Source organism: Salmo trutta, chromosome 7, assembly GCF_901001165.1.
Source record: "Salmo trutta chromosome 7, fSalTru1.1, whole genome shotgun sequence".
NCBI lineage: Eukaryota > Metazoa > Chordata > Actinopteri > Salmoniformes > Salmonidae > Salmo > Salmo trutta.
In genome coordinates this window covers 48650798-48673617 of record NC_042963.1, presented here as the reverse complement: position 1 = coordinate 48673617, position 22820 = coordinate 48650798, and the positions used below count along the sequence as shown (strand labels likewise).

Sequence of the window (22820 nt, the reverse complement as noted above, 5' to 3'; positions counted from 1 at the left end):
ATGCTACCCTCCAGTCCCTCGACTTCTTGGCGCTGACGGAAACATGGATTACCACAGAAAACACTGCTACTCCTACTGCTCTCTCCTCGTCCGACCACGTGTTCTCGCACACCCCGAGGGCATATGGTCAGCGGGGTGGTGGCACTGGAATCCTCATCTCTCCCAAGTGGACATTCTCTCTTTCTCCCCTGACCCATCTGTCTATCTCCTCATTTGAATTCCATGCTGTCACAATCACCAGTCCATTCAAGCTTAACATCCTTACCATTTATCGCCCTCCAGGTTCCCTTGGAGAGTTCATCAATGAGCTTGACGCCTTGATAAGTTCCTTTCCTGAGGATGGCTCACCCCTCACAGTTCTGGGTGACTTTAACCTCCCTACGTCTACCTTTGACTCATTTCTCTCTGCCTCCTTCTTTCCACTCCTCTCCTCTTTTGACCTCACCCTCTCACCGTCCCCCCCTACTCACAAGGCAGGCAATACGCTTGACCTCATCTTCACTAGATGCTGTTCTTCTACTAATCTCACTGCAACTCCCCTCCAAATCTCCGACCACTACCTTGTATCCTTTTCCCTCTCGCTCTCCTCCAACACTACTCACTCTGTCCCTACTCAGATGGTATTGCGCCGTCGCAACCTTCGCTCTCTCTCTCCTGCTACTCTCTCCTCTTCCATCCTATCATCTCTTCTCTCTGCTCAATACTTCTCCAACCAATCTCCTGATTCTGCCTCCTCAACCCTCCTCTCCTCCCTTTCTGCATCCTTTGACTCTCTATGTCCCCTATCCTCCCGACCGGCTCGGTCCTCCCCTCCTGCTCCGTGGCTTGACAACTCATTGCGAGCTCACAGAACAGTGCAGGCAGCCGGGCAGCCGAGCGGAAATGGAGGAAAACTAGCCTCCCTGCGGACCTGGCATCTTTTCACTCCCTCCTCTCTACATTTTCCTCCTCTGTTTCTGCTGCTAAAGCCACTTTCTACCACTCTAACTTCCAAGCATCTGCCTCTAACCCTAGGAAGCTCTTTTCCACCTTCTCCTCCCTCCTGAATCCTCCTCCCCCCCCCTCCCTCTCTGCGGATGACTTCGTCAACCATTTTGAAAAGAAGGTCGACGACATCCGATCCTCGTTTGTTAAGTCAAACGACACCGCTGGTCCTGCTCACATTGCCCTACCCTATGCTTCGACCTCTTTCTCCCCTTTCTCTCCAGATGAAATCTTGCGTCTTGTGACGGCTGGCCGCCCAACAACCTGCCCGCTTGACCCTATCCCCTCCTCTCTTCTCCAGACCATTTCCGGAGACCTTCTCCCTTACCTCACCTCGCTCATCAACTCATCCTTGACCGCTGGCTATGTCCCTTCCGTCTTCAAGAGAGCGAGAGTTGCACCCCTTCTCAAAAAACCTATACTCGATCCCTCCGTTGTCAACAACTACAGACCAGTATCCCTTCTTTCTTTTCTCTCAAACTCTTGAACGTGCCGTCCTTGGCCAGCTCTCCTGCTATCTCTCTCAGAATTACCTTCTCGATCCAAATCAGTCAGGTTTCAAGGCTGGTCATTCAACTGAGACTGCTCTTCTCTGTGTCACGGAGGCTCTCCGCACTGCTAAAGCTAACTCTCTTTCCTCTGCTCTCATCCTTCTAGACCTATCTGCTGCCTTTGATACTGTGAACCATCAGATCCTCCTCTCCACTCTCTCCGAGTTGGATATCTCCGGCGCGGCTCACTCTTGGATTGCGTCCTACCTGACAGGTCGCTCCTACCAGGTGGCGTGGTGAGAATCCGTCTCCGCACCACGTGCTCTCACCACTGGTGTCCCCCAGGGCTCAGTTCTAGGCCCTCTCCTATTCTCGCTATACACCAAGTCACTTGGCTCTGTCATATCCTCACATGGTCTCTCCTATCATTGCTACGCAGACGACACACAATTAATCTTCTCCTTTCCCCCTTCTGATAACCAGGTGGCGAATCGCATCTCTGCATGTCTGGCAGACATATCAGTGTGGATGATGGATCACCACCTCAAGCTGAACCTCGGCAAGACTGAGCTGCTCTTCCTCCCGGGGAAGGACTGCCCTTTCCATGGTCTCGCCATCACGGTGGACAACTCCATTGTGTCCTCCTCCCAGAGTGCTAAGAGCCTCAGCGTGACCCTGGACAACACCCTGTCGTTCTCCGCTAACATCAAGGCGGTGACCCGATCCTGTAGGTTCATGCTATACAACTTTCGCAGAGTACGACCCTGCCTTACACAGGAAGCGGCGCAGGTCCTAATCCAGGCACTTGTCATCTCCCGTCTGGATTACTGCAACTCCCTGTTGGCGGGGCTCCCTGCCTGTGCCATTAAACCCCTACAACTCATCCAGAACGCCGCAGCCCGTCTGGTGTTCAACCTTCCCAAGTTCTCTCACGTCACCCCGCTCCTCCGCACACTCCACTGGCTTCCAGTTGAAGCTCGCATCTGCTACAAGACCATGGTGCTTGCCTACGGAGCTGTGAGGGGAACGGCACCTCCGTACCTTCAGGCTCTGATCAGGCCCTACACCCAAACAAGGGCACTGCGTTCATCCACCTCTGGCCTGCTGGCCCCCCTACCTCTGCGGAAGCACAGTTCCCGCTCAGCCCAGTCAAAACTGTTTGCTGCCCTGGCACCCCAATGGTGGAACAAGCTCCCTCACCACGCCAGGACAGCGGAGTCAATCCCCACCTTCCGTAGACACCTGAAACCCCACCTCTTTAAGGAATACCTGGGATAGGATATAGTAATCCTTCTAACCCCCCCCAAAAAAAAGATGTAGATGTACTATTGTAAAGTGGTTGTTCCACTGGATATCATACGGTGAATGCACCAATTTGTAAGTCGCTCTGGATAAGAGTGTCTGCTAAATGACGTAAATGTTAATCTCCACACCCTATGAACCTCACCCCCTTTCCTCCAGGCCAGAAGCAGTAGTGTCTGGTTACAGTCCTCTCACAACTATATATATATATATATATAACAATTAAGGGAACACTAAAATAACACATCCTAGATCTGAATGAAATAATCTTATTAAATACTTTTTTCTTTACATAGTTGAATGTGCTGACAACAAAATCACACCAAAATAATCAATGGAAATCCAATTGATCAACCCATGGAGGTCTGGATTTGGAGTCACACTCAAAATTAAAGTGGAAAACCACACTACAGGCTGATCCAACTTTGATGTAATGTCCTTAAAACAAGTCAAAATGAAGCTCAGTAGTGTGTGTGTGTGTGGCCTCCACGTGCCTGTATGACCTCCCTACAACGCCTGGGCATGCTCCTGATGAGGCGGCGGATGGTCTCCTGAGGGATCTCCTCCCAGACCTGGACTAAAGCATCCGCCAACTCCTGGACAGTCTGTGGTGCAACGTGGCGTTGCTGGATGGAGCGAGACATGATGTCCCAGATGTGCTCAATTGGATTCAGGTCTGGGGAACGGGCGGGCCAGTCCATAGCATCAATGCCTTCCTCTTGCAGGAACTGCTGACACACTCCAGCCACATGAGGTCTAGCATTGTCTTGCATTACGAGGAACCCAGGGCCAACCGCACCAGCATATGGTCTCACAAGGGGTCTGAGGATCTCATCTCGGTACCTAATGGCAGTCAGGCTACCTCTGGCGAGCACATGGAGGGCTGTGCGGACCCCCAAAGAAATGCCACCCCACGACTGACCCACTGCCAAACCGGTCATGCTGGAGGATGTTGCAGGCAGCAGAACGTTCTCCACGGCGTCTCCAGACTCTGTCACGTGCTCAGTGTGAACCTGCTTTCATCTGTGAAGAGCACAGGGCGCCAGTGGCGAATTTGCCAATCTTGGTGTTCTCTGGCAAATGCCAAACGTCCTGCACGGTGTTGGGCTGTAAGCACAACCCCCACCTGTGGACGCCGGGCCCTCATACCACCCTCATGGAGTCTGTTTCTGACCGTTTGAGCAGACACATGCACATTTGTGGCCTGCTGGAGGTCCTTTTGCAGGACTCTGGCAGTGCTCCTCCTTGCACAAAGGCGGAGGTTGCGGTCCTGCTGCTGGGTTGTTGCCTTCCTACGGCCTCCTCCACATCTCCTGATGTACTGGCCTGTCTCCTGGTAGCGCCTCCATGCTCTGGACACTACGCTGACAGACAGAGCAAACCTTCTTGCCACAGCTCACATTTATGTGCCATCCTGGATGAGCTGCACTACCTGAGCCACTTGTGTGGGTTGTAGACTCCGTCTCATGCTACCACTAGAGTGAAAGCACCGCCAGCATTCAAAAGTGACCAAAACATCAGCCAGGAAGCATAGGAACTGAGAAGTGGTCTGTGGTCACCACCTGCAGAACCACTCCTTTATTGGGGGTGTCTTGCTAATTGCCTATCATTTCCACCTGTTGTCTATTCCATTTGCACAACACATGTGAAATGTATTGTCAATCAGTGTTGCTTCCTAAGTGGACAGTTTGATTTCACAGAAGTGTGATTGACTTGGAGTTACATTGTGTTGTTTAAGTGTTCCCTTTATTTTTTTGAGCAGTATATATATATTTATATATTATTTTTTAAATGAACCTTTTATTTAACTAGGCAAGTCAGTTAAGAACTAATTCTTATTTACAATGACCGCCTACTCCGGCCAATTGTGCGCGCCCTATGGGACTCCAATCACAGCCGGATGTGATACAGACTGGATTCAAACCAGGTACTATAGTGACACCTCTTGCAGTGAGATGGAGTGCCTTAGACCGCTGCACCACTCAGGAGCTGGTCTGACTCTCACCAAGGATGCATCTATCAGTCAACACAACCCACTGTACAGCTTGAACACAGAGCACACAATGTCAAGTATGTGTAAATACTGTAAACTACTGAACGAACATGGTGCTGGGAAAAATGCTGATTCAGACATGTAGGAAAAAAACAAATATTTTTTTTTTACCGACAAACAGTATCGATCAACAATTTCACTACGTAAATGAATTATATACAGCAATGCTTTTAATTTGCTTTATTCACAAAGCAGGTAGCCTAGTGGTTAGAGCGTTGGACCAGTAACCGAAAGGTTGCTAGATCAAATTCCTGAGCTGACAAGGTAAAAATATGTCGTTCTGCCCCTGAACAAGGCAGTTAACCCACTGTTCCTAAGCTGTCATTGTAAATAAGAATTTGTTCTTAACTGATTTGCCTAGTTAAAACAAGTATCTCCCTTTAAATTAAAGTGCATTAACTACAGAATATTTCACTTTCTCAAAAACATGGTCCTGCTGAGTCAGTAGCGTACTTATAAAACTATTCAATTTGACTGGGAAACACTTGCCATGCCAACCTACAAAAAATGCATGTAGGCTTTAATTTGTATAAGTACAGTAGGTATGAAACCACCAAAACAAGCAGACATAATAATCCACCAAGACAAACAGACATAATAATCCACCAAGACAAGCAGACATAATAATCCACCAAGACAAGCAGACATAATAATCCACCAAGACAAGTAGACATAATAATCCACCAATACATAATAATCCACCAAGACACGCAGACATAATAATCCACCAAAACAAAATAATCCACCAAGACAAGCAGACATAATAATCCACCAAGACAAGCAGACATAATAATCCACCAAGACAAGCAGACATAATAATCCACCAAGACAAGTAGACATAATAATCCACCAATACATAATAATCCACCAAGACACGCAGACATAATAATCAACCAAAACAAAATAATCCACCAAAACATAATAATCCACCAAGACAAGCAGACATAATAATCCACCAAGACAAAATAATCCACCAAGAAATAATAATCCACCAAGACAAGCAGACATAATAATCCACCAAGACAAAATAATCCACCAAGAAATAATAATCCACCAAGACAAGCAGACATAATAATCCACCAAGACAAGCAGACATAATAATCCACCAAGACAAAATAATCCACCAAGAAATAATAATCCACCAAGACAAGCAGACATAATAATCCACCAAGACAAAATAATCCACCAAGAAATAATAATCCACCAAGACAAGCAGACATAATAATCCACCAAGACAAGCAGACATAATAATCCACCAGGACAAAATAATCCACCAAGAAATAATAATTCACCAAGACAAGCAGACATAATAATCCACCAAGACAAGCAGACATAATAATCCACCAAGACAAGCAGACATAATAATCCACCAAGACAAGCAGACATAATAATCCACCAAGACAAGCAGACATAATAATCCACCAAGACAAGCAGACATAATAATCCACCAAGACAAGCAGAAATAATAATCCACCAAGACAAGCAGACATAATAATCCACCAAGACAAGCAGACATAATAATCCACCAAGACAAGCAGACATAATAATCCACCAAGCCAAGCAGACATAATAATCCACCAAGCCAAGCAGACATAATAATCCACCAAGACAAGCAGACATAATAATCCACCAAGACAAGCCGACATAATAATCCACCAAGACAAGCCGACATAATAATCCACCAAGACAAGCCGACATAATAATCCACCAAGACAAGCAGAAATAATAATCCACCAAGACAAGTAGACATAATAATCCACCAAGACAAGCAGACATAATAATCCACCAAGACAAGCAGACATAATAATCCACCAAGACAAGCAGACATAATAATCCACCAGGACAAAATAATCCACCAAGACAAGCACGTGGAACACCACAGGACTGCATTTGATCATGTGCGCTTTTGATTGATTTGAATGCAAGGCAAAAAAAGAATCCCGAAACTTCTGAAAGGAAAGGTTAATTTCATTAGGTTTATCAATGTGCAATCTGTAGCAAAGGATTAACAAATATAGTAATGTCATCAAAATATTCAAACAAATTAAGGCTAGTGTGCCAATAAAAAAAATAAAAAACATTGGTCCTGACTGAGAAGCCACACATCTCCAGATAGTACCACCGTACTACTACTGGAGCTAAAGAAATAACAAAATCCAAGGACAGAAACAAATGCAATATTACTACACATTTGTGGGACTTTATAAGCATTGGAAATTAATACACTACTATACTATTATAATAGTAATATTATATTCCAGTGGTGTTTACTGCTTTGATATACTCACTGATATATATATGCTACGCTTTAACTCCATAGTGCACTTGGCTGAACTCTCTATGGGGCTAGAAAATTACAAAACATCAATTTTAGTTACTAATACACGAAATGAAGTATTTCAACTCCACCATAGACATCCACAGCTACAGTAAATCAAATGCTATGTTGTTAGGAGAGTTGAAGTCTCGTCCACCAGCCAGTTAGGAGAGTTGAAGTCTTGTCCACCAGCCAGTTAGGAGAGTTGAAGTCTCGTCCACCAGCCAGTTAGGAGAGTTGAAGTCTCGTCCACCAGCCAGTTAGGAGAGTTGAAGTCTCGTCCACCAGCCAGTTAGGAGAGTTGAAGTCTCGTCCACCAGCCAGTTAGGAGAGTTGAAGTCTCGTCCACCAGCCAGTTAGGAGAGTTGAAGTCTCGTCCACCAGCCAGTTAGGAGAGTTGAAGTCTCGTCCACCAGCCAGTTAGGAGAGTTGAAGTCTCGTCCACCAGCCAGTTAGGAGAGTTGAAGTCTCGTCCACCAGCCAGTTAGGAGAGTTGAAGTCTCGTCCACCAGCCAGTTAGGAGAGTTGAAGTCTCGTCCACCAGCCAGTTAGGAGAGTTGAAGTCTCGTCCACCAGCCAGTTAGGAGAGTTGAAGTCTCGTCCACCAGCCAGTTAGGAGAGCTGCTTTATGCTAAAGGCCCAGTCATCAAGTGAGTTTAACACCACTGCCTGTAAGTCCACCAACCAAAGGACATGAAGGTGTGAGAGAGAGAGATTCCTTGACGCGCCACGTCTACTCCATGTCCGAGGCATCATTGTCTGAGAGGACGTCGCTCCCTTTTACCCTGTTGTACAGGATGTTTCTGGATCCGTCCCCATCCCAGTCAGACGCACTGCAGGAGCAGAGGTTTCCGGAGAACAGGGCCTCCATCTCTTCCAGCCTGCGGCCCTGGGTCTCTGGCAGACAGCCCAGCACAAACAGCAGCCCCAGCACAGTCAGGCCTGAGTAGAGGAAGAACGCACCTGGAGGGAGGAAGACACCAGTTAGCTTGAAGGAGAAGAGAAGAGGTTGAAACATTTTATGTAGTGAACTATGCATTTACAACCCATAATCCAGTTCAGTCAGGCAATCATTCAAATCATCAGTCAGTTTATCAGTCAGGCAGGCAGTAGGTTCTCAGTTATGGCTTTTTAACACCCATCACAATTAGACAGTATCTATGTAGATGAGCAGCACCATAGTAGGTGAGGTACTCAGCGACGTGGAGGAAGGTGAGTGACACCAGGACGTTACAGATCCAGTTGACTCCGGCTGAACATGCGTTCCCAGTGCTCCTGGCCCACAGAGGGTAGATCTCACTGTTCACTGTCCACGGCATGGGCCCCATACCTACAGCCCAGACACACAGACAGGCAGGGATAGAGATGAGGACACAGACAGAAAAGAGTTTTAGACCATGAGATATATATTTTAAAAACTGTAAGCAATATATACTGTACTATGAAGAACACTTCAAACTGGTATGAAACTCCAGGCGGGAAAATATACAACTTTTTGACCTTTGTTTGTGTTTGTGTCAGGGAGGGAGGGAGGGAGGGAGAAAGGGTGTTGTTCTCACCTGGAGCAAAGAAAGCCAGGTAGAGGATGAGCCCAAGCAGCACTATCCAGGAGTAGGAAGTGGGGCAGTAGTTATAGGCCCAGAGAGACCCATCACTGACCTGGCTCAGATTGGAACACCTGTACATAGCCAAAACATATCAGATAATGTGGCTAAACAGAACTCAGATACAGCAGAAATAAAGCCATTTCCGGCTTCAGAGACAGACTGACTGACAGACAGGCAAGAAGTAACAGAGTCACACACACACACACACACACAAATCCCTAACCTGCCCCAGGCAGCTTCATCGGGCGATGTTTGCTTGGCAGGTATGCAGGAAGAGTCGTATACAGTGGAACTGTTCTCACGGTAACAGAACCCACAGTCAGGATCCAACATGCAGGGCTCACAGGACCTGGGGACAGTTAACAGTGTGACACCCTTCACTCTATTGTGGTGGGGACAGGAAAAAAATCTCAATCCTTATACAGTATTAGGTAATACAAGTCATACCCAGTCTCACCCATATAGTGTGCAGGAGGTGGAGTTGAGAGAGGTGTCAGTGGGGTGGAGAGTGACTGCAGGGGAGTGCTGGGCTGATAACAAGAACCCTATAGCCAAGACCGTCAGACTCAAAGCAGTACCTAGAAGACAGAGAAATGAATAAGTCTTCTGACTTAATGCAAAGCACATTTCTACATTTGAAGATAAAAACTAGGTGGTATACCGTACGCCGGGGTATTTGGAAATTGCCATTGGATGGTTTTTCAATACCGTCAATACAGTTGAAACTATTTCTTTTAAGTTTTTTTTAAATACATTTGAATATTTGTAGCTACTTTTTAAGTAAATACCAGCAATCAACTTTTGCAATACGTTAGGAGATAAAGCAGACTGCGTTCTTCATTACACCTGTCATTATGAAGCTCACCGGTAGTCCCCACTCACATTTACAAACACACAACGATTCCATTTTATTTGTCACGTTTTGTGAACAACAGGTGTGGACTAACAGTGAAATGCTTACTTACAGGCCCTTCCCAACAATGCAGAGATAAAGAAATAATAGAAAAGTAAAACACGTAATAAAAATAATAATAGATACACAATGAGTAATGATAACTCGATGCGCAGGGTATGAGGTAATTGACGTAGATATATACATATAACTAGGAATTTTTGTAAGTCAGTCACGGCAGCATGAGCCAGGTGATCTAGTTACAGTATGGAGTTCACAACTAAATGTTTGCCAGCTAGATATCTTATACCTGTTAAGTTAACTGTTTTAAATATGCTAAATGCTCTGTAGTTGTGCATTTGGTTTGCTAACTTAATAGCTAGTTATCTAGCTTGCTAAGTGGTTAGCTTCTTGCAAAATCAAGGTATGACAATCTGGATATTTAAATTTGTATTTATTTGTATTTATTTAACTCGGCAAGTCAGATAAAAACAAATTCTTATTTACAATGACAGCCTACGCCGGCCTAACCCGGACGACTCTGGGCCAATTGTGCACCGCCCTATGGGACTCCCAATCACAGACAGTTGTGATACCGCCTAGAATTGAACCAGGGTCTGTAGTGATGCCTCTAGCACTGAGATGCAGTGCCTTAGATCACTGCGCCACTCAGGAGCCCAAGCTTATTAAGAACCATATCTAACTGCCTCTTGGGATAAAATGTGAATATCCACACACACATACACACACCTATTAAGCTCCCCAGCGTAAGCTTCCTGCGTCCGACTCTTTCCACAAGCCACACCCCCACCAGGGTGAACAGGAAGTTGGTGGCGGCGGTGGCGGAAGCCAACCAGATGGCCTGCTTGTCGTCCCTCACTCCCGCCATCTGTAGGATGGTGGCGCTGTAGTACCTGATAGGGACAACAGAAGGAGAAGGCATGAACACGGAGGATAAGCAGACCACAGGAGGCTGCTGAGGGGAGGACGGCTCATAATAATGGCCGGAACGGAGCTAATGGAATGGCATCAAACACCTGGAGACCATGTGTTTGATACCATTCTACTTCAGCCATTACCACGAGCCCATCCTCCCCAATTAAGGTGTCACCAACCTCCTGTGAAGCAGACAGTAGGGAAGAGATTGACTGGCAGGTAGACAGGACGATGAGACCACTTTAGACTAATGAGATGCGGCCATAGATAAACACAATGATTTCTGATGAAGGAAAACACCTACATGACAGTGTTGATCCCAGAGAGCTGTTGGAACATCTGCAGGCCGCAGCCTATGGTCAGGGCTCTGCGGGTGGGAGGGCGAGTCAGCATACGCCACAGTACTAGGCCACCTGGTGGACAGAGGGAAATTTGGTAACACTTTTATGAACATTTAAAAACAGTTGCATGCATTATACATTTTAGGGTCTATAGCACCAAATGTTTTAGTTTCCAACAGAATGCATTATATTATTAATGAACCTGCTAAATTGGAGAAAGGCCCAATTGGTGAGTCCTATTTGACAAATCTGTGTGTTCTATGGCTGCATTTACACAGGCAGCTAAATTCTGATCTTTATCCACTAATTGGTCTTTTGACCTGATGTGATTGGTCAAAAGACCAATTAGTGGAAAAATAACCAGAATTGGGCTACCTGTGAAAATGCAGCCTAAGTTATGTGCAGAAAACTGATATGAAATGCTTCAAGAATCAAATTAACTGAAACAACAAAGGCTACGTTTACACAGGCAGCCAAATTCTGATATTTTTTCCACTAATCAAATTAGATATTTTCACATCAGATATTTTTCAGAGCTGATCTGATTGGTCAAAATACCAATTAGTGAAACAAAGATCAGAATCAGGCTGCCTGTATAAAGGCAGCCAAAGGAAAACAAAGAGTTGCCTCTGAACCTAAAACACACACTGAGAGGCTTAGGCTCTCAGTCTTTTGACCAATCAGATCAGCACTGAAAAAGATCTGATGTGATTGTTCAAAAGAACAAATAGTGGAAAAAGATTACAACTGGGCTGTCTGTGTAAATGCAACCTTAGGGATAAATCAACATTTACTGGGGGGAGGGTCTGGTCCAACTCAAGGTGTCATTAAGAAAACTGCACCCCCCCCCCCAAAGTTAAATTTTTTTTCTTCACATGAGCCTCCCGTTGTACTGTAAAATAAAGTGAACACCCTCACTCCTCAAACTTCTCTTCCTTAAATATATATATATATATATATAAATATATATACATACGCAGTACCAGTCAAAAGTTTGGACACACCTACTCATTATAAGGTTTTTCTTTATTTTTTACTATTTTCTACCTTGTAGAATAATAGTGAAGACATCAAACTATTAAATAACACTTATGGAGTCATGTATTAACTAAAGAAGTGTTAAATAAATCAAAATATATTTTATATTTGAGACTCTTTAAAGTAGCCACCCTTTGCCTTGATGACAGCTTTGCACTCTTGGCATTCTCTCAACCAGATTCATGAGGTAGTCACCTGGAACCCATTTCAATTAACAGGCGTGCCTTGCTAAAAGTTATTTTGTGGAATTTATTTTCTTCGTTTGAGCCAATCAGTTGTGTTGTGACAAGGTAGGGGTGGTATACAGAAGATAGCCCTATTTGGTAAAAGACCAAGTCCATATTATGGCGAGAACAGCTCAAATAAGTAAAGAAAAATGACAGTCCATCATTACTTTAAAACACAAAGGTCAGTCAATACGGAAAATTTCAAGTACTTTGAAAGTTTCTTCAAGTTCAGTCGCAAAAACCATCAAGCACTATGATGAAACTTGATCTCATGAGGACCGCCACAGGAAAGGAAGACCGAGAGTTACCTCTGCTGCAGAGGATAAGTTCATTAGAGTTACCAGACTCAGAAAATGGCAATTAACTGCACATCAGATTGCAGCCCAAATAAATGCTTCAGAGTTCAAGTAACAGACACATCTCAACATCAAATGTTCAAAGGAGACTGCATGAATCAGGCCTTCATGGTCGAATTGCTGCAAAAAAAAACATTACTAAAGGACACCAATAAGAAGAATAGACTTACTTGGGCCAAGAAACACGAGCAATGGACATTAGAACAGTGGAAATCTGTCCTTTGGTCTGATATGTCTAAATTTGAGATTTTTGGTTCCAACCGCCGTGTCTTTTTGAGACACAGAGTAGGTGACTGGAGGATCTCCGATTGTTTGGTTCCCACCGTGAAGCATGGAGGAGGTGTGATGGTGCTTTGCTCATGAAACTGTCTGTGATTTATTTCGAATTCAAGGCACACTTAACCAGCATGGCTACCACAGCACTCTGAAGCGATGTGCCAACCCATCTGATTTGCTCTTAGTGGGACTATCATTTGTTTTTCAACAGGAAAATGACCTAAAACACACCTCCATGCTCTGTAAGGGCTATTTGACCAAGAAGGAGAGTGATGGAGTGCTGCATCAGATGACCTGGCCTCCACAATCACCCGACTTCAACCCAATTGAGATAGTTTGGGATGAGTTGGACCGAAGAGTGAAGGAAAAGCAGCCAACAAGTGCTCAGCATATGTGGGAACTCCTTCAAGACTGTTGGAAAAGCATTCCAGATGAAGCTGGTTGAGAGAATGCCAAGAGTGTGCAAAGCTGTCATCAAGGCAATGGTTGATTACTTGGAAGAATCTCAAAAAGACTTAACACTTTTGTGGTTACTACATGATTTCATATGTGTTATTTCATAGTTTGGATGTCTTCACTATTATTCTACAATGTAGAACATAGTAAAAATAAAGAAAAACCCTTGAATGAGTAGATGTGTCCAAACATTTGACTGGTACTGTAAGTCTATGGGTGGTCATGGTCTCAGTTTCAGATCATCTGGAAGTGCCATGGCAAATGTGTGTGTGTGTCTGTGTCCGAAATTCATGCGTAAACGTATGTGTGTGTGTGTGTGTGTGTGTGTGCACTTCTATGTGCACCTCCTGCATCCTTCTCCTCATCCTCGATGTTGGTCCTCATTCTGTCGTACTCCTTTTCAATGTTCTGACCCCCGCGGATCCTGCTGAGCACCTGCCTGGCCTGCTGGGTAAGGCCCTTCTGAAGGAGCCAGCGGGGACTCTCTGGAAGGAATAGGAACCCAAAGAACTGGAGCACCGCAGGGACAATGGACAGACCCAACATGTACCTACAGAGAGACAAACAGAGTGACAGATAGGGAGTGAGAGACACACATGTAGGGGGGTGGGGGGATTATCAAATTCAGTTCCACAGAGCTGTTTTAAGTTCCTGATGGTTTGCTTTTGGAAATGAACATTTTCATTTCACACAAGAACAGGCTCCAATCATAGCCTAACACCTAAACTTACACAAGTATTTTATCCCAGACTGATTCACATTCAAAAATAGTTTAGTTGACAAGGACAGTTAAACACATAACAGGAATTCTGGGTGAGGGCAAGTTGTTTCTCACACATTTAAAATCCACACCAATTTTCTTCTTCTCTCTACCCACTGCCTCTTCTCTCTACCCACTGCCTCTTCTCTCTACCCACTGCCTCTTCTCTCTACCCACTGCCTCTTCTCTCTACCCACTGCTTCTTCTCTCTACCCATTGCCTCTTCTCTCTACCCACTGCCTCTTCTCTCTACCCACTGCCTCTTCTCTCTACCCACTGCTTCTTCTCTCTACCCACTGCCTCTTCTCTCTACCCACTGCCTCTTCTCTCTACCCACTGCCTCTTCTCTCTACCCACTGCCTCTTCTCTCTACCCACTGCCTCTTCTCTCTACCCACTGCCTCTTCTCTCTACCCACTGCCTCTTCTCTCTACCCACTGCCTCTTCTCTCTACCCACTGCCTCTTCTCTCTACCCACTGCCTCTTCTCTCTACCCACTGCCTCTTCTCTCTACCCACTGCCTCTTCTCTCTACCCACTGCCTCTTCTCTCTACCCACTGCCAAATGTTTCCTCCAGTTTATAAACATGGCACATTTGAGAAATGGAAAAAAGAAAACCCAGCCAAAATACACACCATGATGTTCAACCAAAACCATAATGGAACAGCCTAAACTTGCATATAGCCAAGTTATTGTTACTCATTATGTATCTATTATTACTTATGTATCTAGTATTACTTTCTCTCTGCATTGTTGAGAAGGGCCTGTAAGTAAGCATTTCACTGTTAGTCTACACCTGTTGTTGAGAAGGGCCTGTAAGTAAGCATTTCACTGTTAGTCTATACCTGTTGTTGAGAAGGGCCTGTAAGTAAGCATTTCACTGTTAGTCTACACCTGTTGTTGAGAAGGGCCTGTAAGTAAGCATTTCACTGTTAGTCTACACCTGTTGCTTACGAAGAATATGAGGAATAACATTTTATTTCAGGTTCCTGTCTCTCATCGTTGTGTGCTTGTAAACAAACAACATGTGACTGGGGACTACCAATAAGCTTCATAATGAAAAATAATGTGACAGGTGAAATGAAGAACGCAAACTGCTTTATCTCCTAACGTATTGCACAAGTTGACTGCAGGTATTTTTTACCTGCTGGTTTTGTTTGAACATCTTGGTGTTTATTTTGGCTGGACTTTTTTTCTTTTTTCTCAACAATGTATATTTCCATCATCACACTCAAAATACTAAGAGCTGATGTATCCATTACAGAGTCTCCAGTAAAGGTGAGAAAACACCACGGAGGTTGCATCATGTTCATACACCAACCTGGTGATATCAGACAGCATCCCTAGCCACGTCCTCAGAGCATGCGCAGACCAGCTGGCTGGAGTGTTTACCGACATATTCAACCTCTCCCTATCCCAGTCTGCTGTCCCCACTTGCTTCAATATGTCCACCATTGTTCCTGTACCCAAGATAGCAAAGGTAACTGAACTAAATGACTATCGCCCCGTAGCACTCACTTCTGTCATCATGAAGTGCTTTGAGAGGCTAGTTAAGGATCATATCACCTCTATCTTACCTGACACCCTAGACCCTCTTCAATTTTCTTACCGCCCCAATAGATCCACAGACAATGCCATCGCACTGCACACTGCCATATCCCATCTGGACATACCAGATAGGATAAGTATACCTATGTAAGAATGCTGTTCATTGACTATAGCTTAGCCTTCAACAGCATATTACCCTCCAAGCTCATCATTAAGCTTGGGGCTTTGGGTCTGAACCCCGCCCTGTGCAACTGGGTCCTGGACTTTCTGACGGGCCGCCCCCAGGTGGTGAAGGTAGGAAACAACACCTCCGCTTCACTGATCCTCAACATAGGGGCCACACAAGGGTGCGTACTCAGCCCCCTTCTGTGGCCACTCACGCCTCCAACTCAATCATCAAATTTGCAGATGACACAATAGTAGTAGGCCTGATTACCAACAATGACTAGACAGCCTACAGGGAGAAGGTGTGGGCCCTGGTGGAGTGGTGCCAGGAAAATAACCTCTCCCTCAACGTCAACAAAACAAAGGAGCTGATTGTGGACTTCAGGAAACAGCAGAGGGAGCACCCCTCTATCCACATCGACAGGATCGCAGTGGAGAAGGTGAAAAGCTTCAAGTTCCTCGGCGTACACATCACTGACAATCTGAAATGGTCCACCCACACAGACAGTGTGGTGAAGAAGGCGCAACAGCACCTCTTCAACCTCAGGAGGCTGAAGAAATTCAGCTTGGCCCCTAAGACCCTCAGAAACTTTTACAGATGCACAATTGAGAGCCTAGTACGGCAACTGCACCACCCGCAACCGCAGGGCTCTCCAGAGGGTGGTACGGTCTGCCCAATGCATCACTGGGGCACATTGCCTGCCCTCCAGGACACCTACAGCACCCGATATCACAGGAAGGCCAAAAAGATCATCAAGGACATCAACCACCCGAGTCACAGCCTGTTCACCCCACTATCATCCAGAAGGCGAGGTCAGTACAGGTGCATCAAAGCTGGGAGCGAGAGACTGAAAAACAGCTTCTATCTCAAGGCCATCAGACTGTTAAACAGCCATCACTAGCTGGCTACCACCCGGTTACTCAACCCTGCACCTTAGAGGCTGCTGCCCCATATACATTAGACATGGAATCACTGGCCACTTTAACAATGGAACACTAGTCACTTTAATAATGTTTTACATACTCATTTAATATGTATATACTGTATTCTATCCTACTGTATTTTAGTTTATGCCACTCCAACATTGCTCGTCCTAATATTTATATATTTCTTAATTCCATTATTTTACTTTTAGACTTATGTGTATTGTTGTGAATTGTTTTAGATATTACTGCACTGTTGGAGCTATGAACACAAGCATTTCGCTACACCCGCAATAACATCTGCTAAATATGTGCATGTGACCAATAAAATTAGAATTTTGATATTAGAACCATCTTCCGTTCTTCCAGACATGGAAGGAGAAGTGTCGAAACGGAAGCTGAAGTCCCAGGAGTGACTGGGGTGTTAAAATACTCATCGCTCCTTGGGCTGAAAGCGGGGTAGTTGCCGTGCTTAAGAAAGTACATTATGGCCTGTTTCTATTCCATCCACTGTAGATAGATGGTAGTGGATTTTTATGTCCATATTGTGGTTGCTATATAATATGGATGCAAAACAAATGATTATGCAGTGTTTTTTTCTTCAGGCATGTAGCAGACACCTCAAAGCAGCTTCCACAGCTAACTAAACCAAAAATATAACTGAACCGAGAACTGTAGGCTATTGTAACTGAAGCGTCCCATTCTAGTATTACCAGCTACTGAGTATCCATGGCAATATAGAATAGAATAGGGCCTATCTTTGATAAGACTTACCTCCAGCCATTGTGGTGCAGGTAAGTAAAGGCCCCGTCCACAACACTGGCAATAAACTGTCCGGCTGTGATGAAGAGGGTGTAAATGGTGACCAGCTGACCCCTCAGGTGTGGTGGGGAGACCTCCGCAAGGTAAACAGGAACCGTCATGGAGGCAATCCCTAAAAATGGGAGGGGGGGTCTTTATATGTGTTTTTAGTCTGTGTTTATGGCAAGGTTCTAGGAAATGATTCACAATTCATCTCACTTTTTGGATGAGTTTACCTAAAATGTATCTGCACTACCTGGTGTTTGTAAAGTTTTCCAAACAAATCCTATATGCCTGGCTTGGGAAAATAACCACATACATGTAAAACTGGTCAGTCAGACATGGCTCTCAATTTGGTTATTGTTAGGCTACTTGTCCAGTAAATGTTTGAGCTAAATAAACAAACCTTACCTATTCCCAAACCAACTGTAATCCTTCCGACAAGAAGAACCTCCTTGTTTGGAGCAGCACCTAACACAACTCCTCCAGCAGTAAAAATGAAGCTGGCTATTAGTATGCAGATCCTGCGCCCGAAGAGCCCATTCAGAGTCCCGCCAGCCAGGGCAGAAAGCGCCGCTGCACCCACGGTACTGGAGACCAACAACTCCTGCCATAGAGCGGTCAAATGCATTTCTTTTTTCAGGAGAAGCATAGCCCCAGAGACCACCCCGGTGTCATAGCCAAACAGGAAGCCACCCAGGGCAGAAAAAAATGCCAAGACGTACACGAATACCGGTGTGACATCCTGGTCGGTGGCCAGCTCCGGTTCACCGGCGGCAGAGGTGACGGTGACGCCAGGGTTGTTGGTGCTCGATTCAGACGGCGCTCTGATGAGACTCCGCCGCTCTCTGTCGTCCGTCACTTTCTTCCTCATGACGCCTATAGGGTTGCTCATACTACACAGCTTGTATTCATTGTCGTTTCTGTTGAGGGACATAAAGAGAAACAACTTCACAAACGTTGAACCAGGGCAGAGAAAAATAGATACCTGAGTAGGCTATACAGGTAACTCCGTTTCGATGACCATTCACTCATGTCATTTACGCGTGAAATGGCGGGGAGGGGATAGCCTACAGCAGTCCGTTTTGGTTGGTCACTGAGTGAAGGGTATGTATGACGCTAGAATAAAAACAGCTCCGATTTACGCATATGAAAAGTCAAACATGTTTATAACAGCGTTATAATATTCCAATCCTTATTCCCCATTTCTAACCCGGAATGTATTGCTATGTAGGCGTAACAACTTGAGCAACCACAAAATCTTATATAGGGAAATAAGAAATAGGTATGTAGACTACTGTTTTCTTATTTCCCCAAAACATGAAATATAGAATTGCGGACCCTTACGGGTAAGGGAGGTGAACGGATGGGAGACCGCAGGATGTCCATTATACTGATCGGATGACGAATATACAAAATAAAACTATATGTACAAATCCCAAAATGGATATTAACTCACAAACAAGTATTAGCTGAATCAACTTTTCAAGACAGGCCTAGTTAAACAGCTAAACATATGCCTAAGCGGCACAGCCAGCAGCATGATGTCCAATAGACCCACAGCAGCACCTCTGTTACAGAACTTAAAGCAGACTGCTTTTTATATACATGACAATCCATCTACCCCAATGACGTCTCACTGATCAATAATAGTGTGCAGGGATATCTATGTGTGCGCACCTCTGGACAGATAAGCCCTTTGACAAAGCGCGAGAACAGAATCTTTATTAGAGCAAATTCTCACAAAGTCAAAATGGGCTAAATCGTAAAAATCCATGACAACAAAACATTCGATTTTTGGTCTTTTACGAATATACATTGTAGAAATAGGCGGTGTTTATGACTTTATGGCTGTGGTAACTAGTTACGACCCTTGTGTCTGGTCGTGTGCCGTAAAGTGATTCGTTGAATGGCGCATGACGCATTGATTCATAGAACAATTGGAACGCCCAGACAGTGATTTCCACCAGTTACCACAGCCACAAAGCCAAAATTGTCTATAACGTAAAAATGCTGGAATTGTTGTTGTTGCTTTTTGGTCTTCCTTTAATGTTAGGAATAACGTTAGTAGTGTGGTTAGGTTTAATATCACATTGTAAGACGATAAACTGTAGAAATAGCCGACTTTGTGACTGTGGTAACTAGTGACGACCGCACAGACTGGCCTAGCTCCGCTTCCAGTCCTATCCTAGTCGCTTATCTATCAGTGAATATGCAAAGAACTGTAAATGCTCAGTTGAAAGTTTGAAACTCATCACACGCCTTTTGGAGTTTTTCCCAGAAGAAAGTAGGCTACAGCTGCGCTTTCAGAATAACACAACGACCAGTTTATTAGAAAATATTACCTTTACGGACGATAATCTTTGGAGCAAGTTTTCTGGACTGTGGCCAAACAGCTGACTCCGCTGCTGTCTGCTCTAGGCTATGCTACCAAACGGGTACTTTTACTGAAGTCACATGATTCATCTGACGATTGGAGAGAGAGGGAAGGAGTCATACCTGGCTGTATCCTACATGGGGGACGTCATTGAATTCCTAAATCGAAACAACCTCCACAGCCTACATTAAAAAAGAGGATCTTGTCGAATGGAATTTGAGAAGTACTAGTACGACAACTTCTAAATGTGGGTCAGCTGCCGTATTATGCTATGCGTTCAGTTACATTGTTAGTGTGTCTTCCATGGCTGCAAGTGACAGTATCAGTGCAACGTTGTTGCTTTTCATGCAGTCGACTGTCGCTTTTGGAGGATTGTAACAATCGATACATGCATTTAAAGTCTTCATTTATCGAACAACATATCAAATACCATGGTTAATAAGGAGGAACTGGAAGAAAGATTGAAAAAACTATTAGTGAGATTGAAAAACCTACAGGAGGGGAAGCAGTTGAGTACCCTGGTTCAGATCATCCAAGACCTTCTTTTCCTGGCGCACACAGATGACTGTGGTAATAAACCATACATTATAGTTATTTACTAGAATATTTAATACTATTTTCCATCATGAATACCAATTTATAGTTTCCTACTGATTGTGCATTTGTGTTTAATCTCTCTCTGCAGTGTACTTACTGTAGAACAGATGTTTATATGTACAAAGTGTCAAATTCAGACTTCTGTTATTCTCATCTATCTAAGCCAGGCAATTGTTGAAGTTACACCCAGTTAAAAATATAAATGAGCATGTCAGTTTTAGCTCATTATTGAATGAAAGAACATGTCATTACCTCTTCTGCTCTCTCCTCGCCCTCTCCCTCTCCTCTGTCTCTCCTCTATGTCTCTCCTATCCCTAAACTCTGTCTCTCCTGTCCCTCTCTTCTGTCCCTCCTGTCCCTTTCCTCCTCTCCTCTGTCTCTCCTCCACTCTCTCTCCTCTCCCCTGTCTGTCTTATCTCTCCCCTGTCTGTCTTATCTCTCCCCTGTCTGTCTTATCTCTCCCCTATCTCTCTTTTCTCTCCTCTCCCCGTCTCTCCTCTCCTCTGTCTCCTGTCTCCCCTCTCCTCTGTCTCTCCTCCCCTGTCTCTCCTTTCTCTCTCCTCTCCCTTGTCTCTACTCTCCCCTGTCAATCCCCTCCCCTCCCCTCTCCTGTCCCCCCTCTCCTCTGTCTCTCCTCTGTCCGCTCTCTCCCCTGTCTCTCCTCTCCTCTAATCTTTCCTGTCAGCAGCAGAGCTGTTTGAGGATAAAGATGTCCATGGGCCTCTTATGGTGGTGTTGTCGACTTACAGCAACAGCAGAGGGGTGCAACAGGTAACCCATTATCACAACTCACTGATCATCAGCCAGCTATGCGCTATTGTCTTTACACATATAATACAGTTGTACTGTAGTACTAATCAAACAGAAGGCCTGGATAGGAGTGTGACTAAACACCTGCTTGGGTCACATGACCTCATCTATCAGGGTCAGACTTTACATTCGAGCTCTAGTGTGGGATATTCTAACGACTTGTTGTTATGCTGTACTTAAACTGTACTTGACTAGACTTACAGGAATATGTACACTGTCTTGTAAAGTGTAACCAGTCATTTTATTTCTACAGTATACCGTTTATTTGTAAAATATCTATTTTTCCTGCAGGTGGGATGGTCGTTGCTGTGTCGGCTGATGGAGATATGTCCTTCCACCTTGGACTCACTGGTCAGGCCCCTGGGAGCAGGGAAAGACTGGGAGGTACTTGGAGTGCATCAGTAAGTAGTGGAAGACCCCCTTACAGTGCTTTCGGAAAGTATTCAGACCCATTGACTTTTTACACATTTTGTTACGTTACAGCCTTATTCTAAAATTGATTAAATAAAACATTTTCCCCGTCAATCTACACACAATACCCCATAATGACAAAGAAAAAAACTGTTTTTTAGAAATTTTTGCAAATGTATTAAAAATGAAAAACAGACATACCTTATTTACATAAGTATTCAGACCCTTTGCTATGAGATTCAAAATTGAGCTCAGGTGCATCCTGTTTCCATTGATCATCCTTGAGATGTGTCTACAACTTGATTGGAGTCCACCTGTGGTAAATTCAATGACATAATTTAGAAAGGCACACACCTGTCTATATAAGCGCCCACAGTTGACAGTGAATATCAGAGCAAAGACCAAGCCCTGAGGTCGAAGGAATTGTCTGTACAGCTCTGAGACAGGATTGTGTTGAGGCAAAGATCTGGGGAAGGGTACCAAAAAATGTCTCCATCATTCTTAAATGGAAGAAGTTTAGAACCACCAAGACTCTTCCTAGTGCTGGCCGCCCGGCCAAACTGAGCAATCGGGGGAGAAGGGCGTTGGTCAGGGAGGTGACCAAGAACCCGATGGTCACTCTGACAGAGCTCCAGAGTTCCTCTGTGGAGATGGGAGAACCTTCCAGAAGGACAACCATCTCTGCAGCATTCCACCAATCAGGCCTTTATGGTAGAGTGGCCAGATGGAAGCCACTACTCAGTAAAAGGCACATGACAGCCCACTTGGAGTTTGCCCAAATGCACCTAAAGGACTCTCAGACCATGAGAAACAAGATTTTCTGGTTTGATGAAACCAAGATTGAACTGGCCTGAATGCCAAGCGTCACGTCTGGAGGAAACCTGGCATCATCGCTACTGTGAAGCATAGTGGTGGCAGCATCATGCTGTGGGGATGTTTTTCAGCGGCAGGGACGGTGAGACTAGTCAGAATCGAGGGAAAGATGAACGGTGCAAAGTACAGAGATCCTGCTCCAGAGCGCTCAGGACCTCAGACGGGTGAAGGTTCACCTTCCAACAGGACATTGACCCTAAGCACACAGCCAAGACAACACAGGAGTGGCTTTGGGAAATGTCTTTGAATGTCCTTGAGCGGCCCAGCTAGAGTCCGGAT

The 22820-nt window shown here is 44.9% G+C and overlaps 3 protein-coding genes across 12 annotated transcripts in view; 1 reads left to right on the top strand and 2 right to left on the bottom strand.

Annotated features, from left to right (window-relative positions):
• Positions 1 to 4995: 4995 nt before the first annotated feature.
• On the bottom strand, positions 4996 to 7857 carry LOC115197577 (uncharacterized). Of its 3 annotated transcripts, XM_029759231.1 has the most exons (3): positions 5973 to 7857; positions 5885 to 5936; positions 4996 to 5848 (listed from the first exon to the last, which is right to left on the bottom strand). In XM_029759231.1, exons 1-3 carry the CDS (start codon positions 6718 to 6720, stop codon positions 5329 to 5331), a joined length of 1320 nt encoding a protein of 439 aa, XP_029615091.1. In that variant the 5' UTR covers positions 6721 to 7857; the 3' UTR covers positions 4996 to 5328. The 3 variants fall into 3 exon arrangements, with proteins under 3 accessions (XP_029615091.1, XP_029615090.1, XP_029615092.1); XM_029759230.1 differs by having other exon boundaries at positions 5885 to 7857; XM_029759232.1 differs by having other exon boundaries at positions 4996 to 6086; positions 6357 to 7857.
• LOC115197576 (proton myo-inositol cotransporter) lies at positions 6778 to 20032 on the bottom strand. 5 transcript variants are annotated; one of them, XM_029759228.1, is made up of 11 exons: positions 19973 to 20032; positions 17885 to 18396; positions 17447 to 17606; positions 13621 to 13826; positions 10887 to 10995; positions 10397 to 10560; positions 9212 to 9332; positions 8978 to 9103; positions 8707 to 8825; positions 8325 to 8477; positions 6778 to 8110 (listed from the first exon to the last, which is right to left on the bottom strand). In XM_029759228.1, the coding sequence occupies exons 2-11, from the start codon at positions 18366 to 18368 to the stop codon at positions 7881 to 7883; spliced, it is 1872 nt and encodes a 623-aa protein (XP_029615088.1). In that variant the 5' UTR covers positions 18369 to 18396; positions 19973 to 20032; the 3' UTR covers positions 6778 to 7880. The 5 variants fall into 5 exon arrangements, with proteins under 5 accessions (XP_029615088.1, XP_029615085.1, XP_029615086.1 ...); XM_029759225.1 differs by lacking the exon at positions 19973 to 20032 and adding an exon at positions 19819 to 19931; XM_029759226.1 differs by lacking the exon at positions 19973 to 20032 and adding an exon at positions 18933 to 19041.
• lrrk2 (leucine-rich repeat kinase 2) overlaps positions 19984 to 22820 on the top strand; it is a 67478-nt gene continuing 64641 nt past the window's right edge. For 3 of the 4 annotated variants that reach the window (XM_029759221.1, XM_029759219.1, XM_029759222.1), the window contains exons 1-3: positions 19984 to 20420; positions 21133 to 21218; positions 21549 to 21658. In XM_029759221.1, the coding sequence (XP_029615081.1) occupies positions 20282 to 20420; positions 21133 to 21218; positions 21549 to 21658 (335 nt within the window). In that variant the 5' untranslated portion in view covers positions 19984 to 20281. The remainder of the gene's footprint in view (positions 20421 to 21132; positions 21219 to 21548; positions 21659 to 22820) is intronic. The other variant, XM_029759220.1, reaches the window with a different exon arrangement.

What these genes read in the sequence shown, in the direction of transcription:
- LOC115197577 (XM_029759230.1), bottom strand. Translation starts at nt 6,720, where the DNA reads ATGCAGTCCTGTGGTGTTCCACGTGCTTGTCTTGGTGGATTATTTTGT. An exon ending in TATTATGTCTGCTTGTCTTG is followed by an intron (nt 5,849 to 5,884) that starts GTGGATTATTAT and finishes TATTTTGTCTTG; the next exon opens with GTGGATTATTATGTCTGCTT.
- LOC115197576 (XM_029759224.1), bottom strand. Translation starts at nt 18,410, where the DNA reads ATGTCCCTCAACAGAAACGACAATGAATACAAGCTGTGTAGTATGAGC. An exon ending in GATGAAGCTGCCTGGGGCAG is followed by an intron (nt 8,826 to 8,977) that starts GTTAGGGATTTG and finishes GGCTATGTACAG; the next exon opens with GTGTTCCAATCTGAGCCAGG. An exon ending in TGAGTACCTCACCTACTATG is followed by an intron (nt 8,111 to 8,324) that starts GTGCTGCTCATC and finishes TCCTCCCTCCAG; the next exon opens with GTGCGTTCTTCCTCTACTCA.